The 10,337-nt window shown below is 49.3% G+C and overlaps 1 protein-coding gene across 1 annotated transcript; it reads left to right on the forward strand.

The window, feature by feature from the left end:
- Window positions 1-1,403: 1,403 nt before the first annotated feature.
- NENF (neudesin neurotrophic factor) lies at window positions 1,404-9,050 on the forward strand. The gene is made up of 4 exons (XM_040263127.1): window positions 1,404-1,693; window positions 6,566-6,626; window positions 7,459-7,562; window positions 8,505-9,050. Exons 1-4 carry the CDS (start codon window positions 1,526-1,528, stop codon window positions 8,679-8,681), a joined length of 510 nt encoding a protein of 169 aa, XP_040119061.1. The 5' UTR covers window positions 1,404-1,525; the 3' UTR covers window positions 8,682-9,050.
- The last annotated feature ends 1,287 nt before the right edge of the window (window positions 9,051-10,337 follow it).

The raw sequence follows: 10,337 nt of genomic DNA on the forward strand, positions 1-10,337 counted from the left end.
GGAATTCTCCAGGTAAGAATACTGGAGTGGGTTGCCATTTCCTTGCCAGGGGATTTTCCCCACCCAGGGATCAAACCTGGGTCTCCTGCATTGCAGGCGGATTCTTTACCATCTGAGCATATTTCCTCTAGACGTTTATACAAATACTGTCTTCCCTGGGGCTTTCCCCCATCAGCCTATTTAAAATTCCAATTCCCAATGCTCCCTATTCAGTTGCCCACTTTTCTCCCCCTCTCTAGCATTCATCACCACCTAACATACTACTTTTGTCTATTTCATCCATAGAACGTAGACTCCGTTGGGTGTGGATCTGCCTTCTTCAGCTATGTGTCTCCAGTGACCTGGTATGTGGAAACCCTCAAAAAGCATTTGCTGAATAAATTAATGAAGACATCCTTGCATAAATGTTCAGTTCAGTTCAGTCGCTCAGTTGTGTCCGACTCTTTGCAACCCCATGAACTGCAGCACGCCAGGCCTCCCTGTCCATCACCATCTCCCGGAGTTCACTCAGATTCGCATCCATCGAGTCAGTGATGCCATCCAGCCATCTCATCCTCTGTTGTCCCCTTCTCCTCCTGCCCCCAATCCCTCCCAGCATCAGAGTCTTTTCCAATGAGTCAACTCTTCGCATCAGGTGGCCAAAGTACTGGAGTTTCAGCTTCAGCATCAGTCCTTCCAAAGAACACCCAGGACTGATCTCCTTTAAGATGGACTGGTTGGATCTCCTTGCAGTCCAAGGGACTCTCAAGAGTCTTCTCCAACACCAGGGTTCGAAAGCATCAATTCTTGGGCCCTCAGCTTTCTTCACAGTCCAACGCTCACATCCATACATGACCACTGAAAAAACCATAGCCTTGACTAGACGGACCTTTGTTGGCAAGGTAATGTCTCTGCTTTTCAATATGCTATCTAGGTTGGTCATAACTTTCCTTCCAAGGAATAAGCGTCTTTTAATTTCATGGCTGCAATCACCATCAACGGTGATTTTGGAGCCCCCCAAAATAAAGTCTGTCACTGTTTCCACTGTTTCCCCATCTATTTCCCATGTTAGCTATTATTATTTCAGGGTATGTCTTTGATGTGGTCCACCTTTGCAAAAATCCTTTGGAGACCCGAAATTTAAACACAACTGGGAAGAAAAAAATCAGCCCAAAGTAAAAATGAATTAAGAAAGTTGGGGTCTTAGGTTATAAATACATCTTCCTCGGTGCTGGAATGCTGGGCTGAGTCAACCCTGTAATCTTAACACAAGGAACTGCTGCGACACGTGCCACTCTTTGGCGAAATTTTCAGTCTGTAGTTTGTAGACCCCAGCATCCCAGCTCCAAGTTTCCGGTCTCGGGGTCTGGGTGGCCGAGCGCCGGACGCCGCCCGCGGGAGGCACGCAGTCCGGCTCTCGGCTCCAGGCTCGCGGGCCTCCCGGCGCTGGGCCGGCGCGCGCGGGGGCGGGGCTCCGGGGCCGCGGGGCGGGTGCGCTCGGGCTCCGCCGCCCAGGCCGCCCCTGGCCCGGCTCGGCGCGCTCACCATGGCGGGCCCCGCGCCCGGGCGACGGCTAGTCGCGCTGGCCCTGATCGTGGCGCTGGCCGCGGGGCTCCCCACAGCCCGGGCCGGGCAGGCGCCGCGTCCCGCCGAGCGGGGTCCCCCGGTGCGGCTCTTCACGGAGGAGGAGCTGGCCCGCTACGGCGGGGAGGAGGTGAGCGCGGGCCCGGGGACTGGGACGAGTCTAGCCAAGCGGAGACGGGGGCGGAGACCCCCGGGAGGCCGCGGCGCGCGGGAGAGATCTCGAGGTGCGGGGGGGCAGGTGCAGGCCTCGGGGGGCGCCTCCTCCCGGAGTCCCGGCCCCGAGCGGGGCGCGAGGCCTGCCCGGACCCTCTGTCCAGGCCTGATCGCCGCCTGGGGGCACGGGGAGGTCCCCAGCCGTCGGGGCGCGTGGCTCCCGGCTTCCGGGGCAGGAACACCCACCCCGCGCCTCTCCCTCCGTCTCTTTCCTGGAGCTGTTTCCTTGAGACGCATTTTGACTCTCAGTCAGTACAGGAAACGGAGAAACTTTTGTTTTCAGTGTGAGCATCAGTTGGGGACAGACACTTTTGCCTCCTCCGGGGGGCAGAGAGAGGGCAGCAAGGCCTGCCCCTGGGCTAGGTGGGCGTGGGGGCAGGCCCAGGGATGCTCCAGGCTCTCCCTGCTCTTCTGTCTTCCAGCCTCCGTATTCCCGGACTCCTCAAACTGGTTTTTAGTACTGGTGCTCTTGGGGCTAGACCAGAGCTGGGGGAGCCGGCAGAGGGGGAGATCGAAGGTTAGAAACAGAGATATCCCACCCCGTCAGCCGGTCAGCACTCCAGGATACCGCTCACAGTCACCTGACCATTCTGGTTGGTGGGGCCCAGTGTGATGGCTGTGGAGCCTGCGAACAGGGTGCTGCCCAGGAGAAGGACCATGGGGGCTGGAATTAGGTCAGGAGATGGGGAAGAGTTAGGTGGGGAAATCAGGGAAGGATAGCATTTCAGAGCAGATAGGAATCAACCTCCTGCTTTTATACTGTGAGCAAAGGGAGGCATGCCACCGGATAGTGGTAGAAGAAGGAAGCACTCTGCTGTGGGCTCCCTAACCCCCAAGTTTAGTAGCCTTAGCGGGCCTAGGTTCACAAGAGGGACTTCGAAACCTGGGCCCTAGGCAGTGGTGCTGCTTTGGATATCACTGTACGTAGAGGTTGGTTAGAAGCCTGAGTCACTGAGAATGCGAAAGGAGGGTGACGAAGATGTGGCAGGATGTTAAAGGACCCCCGTTTGGAGCAACAGGGAATCTGTGCAGGGAAGAGTTAACATTGCAGGCCTACCATCCTTAGATAGGCCCGCTTGCCAGAGTGGCTCTTGGCTTGGTGTCTGGATTTCCAGGGTGTTCTGCACTTCCCTAACAGATAAAGGGGGCTCAGTCTGGGCTCTTTGTACAAACTGTGTGTTCATGTTGAACAGTGCTGGGCAAACAGGGCTTGCATGGCGGACCCCCAGTAAAGACCTTGGGCTCTGAAGCTCTCCGGGGCTTCCCTGGGCAGAAACATACATGAGTTACTGCATTTTGTTGTAGGGAAAGAACATGCTCTGTTGACCCCCTCTTGGGAGGGCCAGCCTAAGAAAGTCCACGGGTGGATTCCTCTAGGCTCCTCCTGTGTCCTTTCCCCTTAAGATCCAGCTGTGTATCCTTGCTACATTGCTGTAATAAACTAGCTCTGAGTCCAACTCTGCCAAATTCTCTGAGTCCTTCTCATGAATCTCCAAATCTAGGGGTGATCCTAGGGACCCCCAGCACAGAACCCAAGGGAAGAAAGAGTTCTAAGTGGCTGTCATATCCAGCAGACCCTTGGTTTTTTATGCAGGTATTATTGATGGATGCTCAGCTGTGGGAAAGAGAGAGGGAAACTTGAGATGGAAGCAGGTTAAGGGAAAAACTGTTTCAGGTATGGAGCCCAGAGGATGTCTGTAGTAAGAGGGGAAAGAGGCAGTTCAGTGCAGCTGGTTTTAACTGCCTTGTGCTGAGGTTTGCCCTGGGTGGTTCTGGTTTATGCCTGTTGTCCCGGGATAATTATTAATAGCATCGCCTTTCACTCTCAGAAGTGTTAACTGTTTGTATAATGCTCATTAGAGCATTAGACGTTTGAATCATATCTGGATTTGAGTGCCTTTGAGCAAATAGCTAAAGTCTTGATTTTTTTTTAAATCTGTGATACTTGTTATCAGTCAGGGTTCCATCAGAAACAGAACCAGTTTAAAAAATTATATATGTATGTATGTGTGTGTGTCTATTGTATATATATATATATATATATATATATATATATATATATATACTGGCTGCACCACATGGCATGCACGATCTTAGTTCCCCAACCAGGGAGCAAATCCATGCCCCCTGCAGTGGAAGCTTGGATTCTTAACCATTGGACCACCAGGGAAGTCCCTATATATATATATATATTTTTTTTAATTGCAAGAATTGGTTTATGTGATCGTGCAGGCTGGCTAGGTAAGTCTGAATTGAGTAGGTCAGGCTGTCAGAAAGGGCTGGCGAGAAACCTCTGGGCAGGAACAGATCCTGCAGTCCACTGGTGGTATATTTCTTCCTCCTCAGGGAAGCCTCAAAGGCTCTTAAGGCCTTTCAACTGATAGTATCAGGCTCACCTAGATTATCCAGGATAATCTTCTGTACACAAAGTCAACAGTTGTAGATATTAATCGCATCTACATTGATACCTCTGTACAATACCTAGATAAGTGCTGAATAAGGATACTGTCACCAGTCCAAATTGACACATAAAACTGGCCATCATATTGGCTATAATAAGAGTTCCTACTCTGTGTGGGGGTTTTGTGAGAATTAAATGAGACGGTGGTGTGCAAAGTGCTTAGCTGAGGCCTGGAGTAGTCTTAGCACAGTAAACCTTAGGCAATCTTAGCTGGTATTAATATTATTTTTATTAGTTTATTATTAAAGATACAAACAAGAGGCAGTATAACAGACCCGTAATCTTCTTACACAGTTCAGAAATCGAAGAAAAGAAGCTTTGAAAAGCAGAAGGGTTTTTTTTAATATCATTTGACAGCAAAACCCTGCCTGATCTGAACGCTTTTTGTAATGGAACCTTGTTGGAGCTACGCAAGTCTATTTATAGACTTTATTTATCCTACTTAGTGTGACTATTCACCTTTATGCTTTACTGTGAAATGCTGATATCCTTGATGACGGGGTGCTTCCTCAGACCCCCGTAGGTGTTCTGGTATGTGCCTCATGACACCTTTCTAAATCTGACAAATTCTGAATTGCAAAACACATCTGACCCCCAAGAGTTTCTGCTGTGGGATTGTGGACCTTTGTAAACAAGTCACTCTGAAACATCTAGCGATAAGTCTCATTTGTATAATAATCATTTTGGATGAGAGCCAGGGCAGACCCTCCTGTCCCAGACTCTGCAGTGCACTTTGTGCTGAGAGCTCAGACTCCCGGCAGGGAGCTGCACAGAATCTTCGGTGGACGCTTCAGATTGGAAATCTCGAAAGACAGGGGTCGCAGCTGCTGGGGTCTTTCACAGAACCTACTGTGTTCTGGGGGCTTCCCAAGTGGCGCTAGTGGTAAAGAACTGGCCTGCCAGCGCAGGAAACATAAGAGATGCGGGTTCGATCCCTGGGTCAGGAAGATCCCCTGGAGGAGGGCATACAACCCACTCCAGTATTTTTTTTTTTTTACAGGCATACTGTTTTTATTAATATTTAAAACCAATTTTATAATTGAAATAAAATTATAATAGGCAGAGCTTTTAAGATTGAAAGCAAATGATTGTTGACATACAATTATAATAGGCAGAGCTTTTAATGGAGCAACATATTGAAAATGAAAAGGCAGATTACAGACAAAAGCAGTGGAGTTGGAAGTAAAACCCGCCATTGACTAAACGGAAGTCCTTGGTTGCTGACAGAATCTCCGACTTGAGTCAGTAATGAAGTGCAGGATCGGTAAACGCGAGCAGACATCGCAGATTCCAACCCTTAGATGGTTTTCCCGAACAGGGTCCAGTATTCTTGCCTGCAGAATCCTCATGGACAGAGGAGCCTGGTGGGCTACAGTCCAAAGGGACGCAGAGTCGGACACGACTGAAGAGACTTAGCATGTTCTGTTTTTCTAGATTCCACATATATGTGTTAATATACAATATCTGTTTTTAACTTAAAATTCCTCCAGAGTCCTTACCTGTCACTTAGGAACTACATTTTATTTTCTGTTCTTCCTTTTGAATACCCACAAAGATAGCAAAAAGTAAAATGTAAAACCCATGGTTACAGCTGCAAGGAAACAGCATTGCTTGTCTATTTCTAGCACCATAGATGGCTTTTTGAAGGACAAATTGGTAAAATATAAAAAGTGATTATGTTGTTCATCTACTTGGGCCCCAGAATTCGATATATTGAAACAGGCCTCAAGGAAATAGCTCAACACATTAGAAAGTAACTTGAAAGTTATTCGTAATGCTGCCATTATGGTTCTAAGGAATTGGAAACCATCCAGATAAGCCAAAATAGAAGAATAGTAAACAAACAGGTATAGCATAACTAAATACGATAGAGCTGTTTAAGTGACAGCTGTTTTGGTTATTTCAACACATGACCATGTTTGTATGAACTAATATTAGCTATAAGAAGCAAAACATATCATAGATCATTTGCACTGATTACATCCACGTGTGGTGAAAATGAAAGGAAATTTAAACCGATTTAAGTAACTTCAATATTCTTTTGAATTTTTATCTGAATAGAGCTGCTTCAGCTCCTGATTTTTCTTTAAAAGAAAGGTATTGCCATAGGCTTGTCATGAAGCTTCGTAACTCTTCCCAGGTTTTGTGAGTGGGCGTGATTCTGCAGGTAGGGTCATATGCTGGCTGAGGGGACTGGCTGACAGAGGCTGCTTTGTCACTTCACCCACCGCCCCCTGCACTGCCCATGATGGGAAGAGATTTTACTAACTTGAGCCAAAAGAGCAGGGCTCTCTGCTTGCTCCTCACACCTTCCCGCTTGCTTTCTAGGAAGATCAGCCCATCTACATGGCAGTCAAGGGGGTAGTGTTCGATGTCACTTCTGGAAAGGGTAAGTGGCTTGCTCTCATGAACCCTTACCTCTGGGGGGCATGGTGGCCAAAGTGGGCACTCTAGGGGTGAGGGAGCAAAGGGAATACGGGCAAGTCCTTTCCTTCCAGAGTGAGTTCATAATTTTTTTTTTTTTCTTTTTGGCTGTGCTGTGTGGCCTGCAAAATCTCAATTCCCCGATCAGGGATCAAACCCTCGCTAGACTGCCCGGGAAGTCCCTGAGCCCATTGTCTTTCTCAGTGCTGTGCTTCAGCGGTGTTTTTCTAATAATATCATGCTCCTGCTCAAAAGCCTTCCATAGCTCCCTGTTGCCTCTAGAGTCAGAGTCAAACTGGATGATTTGCCTTAGTAAAAACCCTTTACTTAGCAAAGGGTTGAGATCATAGAACATTGTAGAGCTCTTTAATGCCCTTTTGTGTTTTCTGTAATGGAAACTATAGCTAATATCATGGAAGCTGTCTTGTAATGGTTTGTTGTTTATTTGATACCAAACCAAAGACGTATGGAAATAGACTTGGCTTCCATGAGCATTTAGGCAGATGGAACATTCCTCTTGTTTACATTTTAGATATTTTTAAGAGATTGTTTTCATCTTATATTTTTAAAAAAGTTACCTGTCGGCCCAGCATGTATGATTTATTCCATATTCTGAACTGTGGGACTCAAGCAGATGGCTGGGGTGGCTTATTGGACTTCCTCTCCTCACTGCTGACCCTCCCCTCAGGCCGGAGTCTCTCTAGGATTGGGGGGCGGGTATCAGAAGCCCCCCTACACCCCCTCCTAGCTGCTCTGTGCACACCCGCTCATATCCTCTTCCGTCCTCCCCACTGCAGAGTTCTATGGACGAGGAGCCCCCTACAACGCCTTGACCGGGAAGGACTCCACCAGAGGGGTGGCCAAGATGTCCCTGGACCCTGCAGACCTCACCCATGACACCGTGAGCCAGATTTTGAGCCTCTGTCAGAGTGCCCCACCTCCTTGGCCATGGCCTTCCCCCTGACACACACACACCCCTGGGCAATAGCAAAGCTTCCTAACTAGTCTGTTTACATTCCAGTCCATTCCCTCTGCTGGCCGGTTGTTTTCTTAAAGTAGAGATCTCACTGTTAACGCTCCTGCTCAAGAATCCTCCATGGCTCCCCACTGCCTGCAGAGTCAAGACCAGACTCTTGGGCGCTTGTGATCAAGCTCAGTGATCCTCACAGTCTGGCTCCCGCCTGCCTTGGCAGTGCCACCCCCCTTACAGTCTGCCCCCGCCACCCCTAGCCCCTGGGTGCTTTGCTCTTCGTCTCAGACCCACTTCCCAAGCCACTCCTGGTTGCTCAGGGGATGAAGCAGAGGCTCCCCCATGCTCATATTTCTGTGAAGGAGACAACAGCCTTAACAAAGACCATTTCAGGGTCATCTCAGTCATCCTAACAGAAAGGCTGGCATTCACTCCAGTGTTGCTCAGATGAGTCAAACTCTTGAGTGACAACATTACAGAAAAAAACAAATTAAGAAATTGTGGGGCGGAGAGGGTGTGCAGATCTATAATAGGGGGAGGGTAGAGAGTGGTGAGAGTCATTCCAGAGAGGAGGTGGCTGCAGACCTCACAGAGCGCCCCCTGCACCGCCTGGGAGCTCTCTGGACCCTTTCATTCCCATGTCAATCAAACCCTGAAACCTGATGTGGCCCCTGCTTCCCCCATCTCCTCCCCCCCAACACTCATGAGCACACAAAAAAAGTCAGCTGTCGGCGATTTGATTTTCGAGAGATTTTTTTTTTTTCTTGCCTGAAGGATATGGGGAGAATAAAGCAGGGAGGAGGTGTGAGAGGCCGGCGCCAAGTCCAATTCATTCATTCCCAACCCTGTGTTTCTCGGGCTTTTCTCCCCAAGACGGGCCTCACGGCCGAGGAGCTGGAATCCCTGGATGACGTCTTCACCAGAGTGTACAAAGCCAAATACCCGATCGTTGGCTATACAGCCCGAAGAATCCTCAATGAGGATGGCAGCCCCAACCTGGACTTCAAGCCTGAAGACCAGCCTCACTTCGACATAAAGGATGAGTTCTGATCGGCAGGAGCTTGGCCCTGGGAAGGCGAGGCGGGGAGACCCTCCAACGCAAGATCTCCTGCAAAACAGGCATTCGCAGCCTCTGGTCACCACCGGCTCTGAATAGAGCACGCGTGTCACCTGGAACGCTGAATGGCTCTCATCACCCTCGGTCAAGTGTTCTGTTCACCAGGGTGTCCTGCCTGCACACCAGCAGGGAGGTCATGGTGGCCGAGGGGAACGCCTCCTAGGTGTCAGCGGGGGCTTCGTGGGTAGTGGAATTACAAGTGGCTTTTATTTCTTTATATTGTTCTATGCTTGTCAGATTTTCTACTGTGGCCGTGTGTACTTTAAGCACCAAAATAAACTTCCTGTTTTTGCAAAAGGAGAGTTCTTCCCCGAGGGCATTTCTTGGAGCCTCATTAGCACCACTTGTCTCTGCTGGCCTGCTTTCTGTCTCCCTGGCAAGCAAGGGGGCCAGGCGGCAGAGGCATCCCTGAGATGTGGCAGAAAGAAGGTGCATCAGGAGGAAGGGTGGAGAAGGGGAAGCTGAAACTGTTAGTCGCTCAGTAGTGTCCAGCTCTTTGTGACCCCATGGACTTTTCCCGCCAAGTTCCTCTGTCCATGGAGTATTCCAGGCAAGAACACTGGAGTGGATTGCCGTGCCTTTCTCCAGGGGATCTTCCCGACCCAGGGATCGAACCCAGCTCTCCCACATTGCAGGTGTATACTTTATCATCTGAGCCACCAGGGAACAAGCCACAATGGAGAAGGGGAAAGGGAGCTATTAAAGGGCCTGGCTCTTCACCACAACCAGGAGAACGACAATGTGAACTGGCTTCAGCTCCGCCTACAGCTGGAAAGTGGTGAGGAGGGCGGGGGTTCCATGTGCGCAGGGCCTGGCCTGGAGGTCATTCCAACGACGGTGAAGAACAGGCAACACACTGAACTCAGCTCAGATTTCATAAGGAAAGACTCTTGAGGGTAGGATTTTTCCTTTAAGGGACTTTTCGCAGTGTCTGGAGCTGTTTTGGAAGGCTGGTTGTTACAACTGTAGGATGCTATTGGTATCTAGTGTGTGGGGATGTTTCTACAATGCACAGGACAGTGCCCAGAACAAAGAATTGTCTGGTCCAAAATGCCAGTTGTGCCAAGGTTGAGAAATTCTGCGTTAGACTCATCCTGGAAATTTTATAGCAGAGATAATTTTTTTTTTGAGACAAATTTCTTTGACACAAAACTTCATCTTTTATTAAAACAAATAGCACTTACCCCTCAAGAGAGAATTTTATACTAAGCAGAAGACTCTCCTAGGGTGACTGTTGAAGATGCTGATTCCCATTTCCCACCCCCAAGGCTTAGCATTTAGTATTCCTGGGATGCTGCCTGGGAACTGCATTTGCAATGAGCTCCCTTAGAGACTGTGATACACTTGGGCCCAGATGGACTTTCAGGAGCACTACCTCACCAATCACCTCCAGGAGGACTCATCCCCATCCTTACCAAGGTCCAGGTTTGACCTTTGCTCTACTCTTTGGTGTGTCCAGACTAATGGCGGACTCCTGGGTTCCAGCCAAGAAGCTGGGAGCTTACTGGCCATCCAAGAGGAGTGGGTCTAAAACTTTTCAGGCAGGACTCTGTGGCCTGGAATTCAAGAAGTTGTTCATGTTGCCAAGG

Source organism: Oryx dammah, unplaced genomic scaffold (genome assembly GCF_014754425.2).
Source record: "Oryx dammah isolate SB20612 unplaced genomic scaffold, SCBI_Odam_1.1 HiC_scaffold_21, whole genome shotgun sequence".
Lineage (NCBI taxonomy): Eukaryota > Metazoa > Chordata > Mammalia > Artiodactyla > Bovidae > Oryx > Oryx dammah.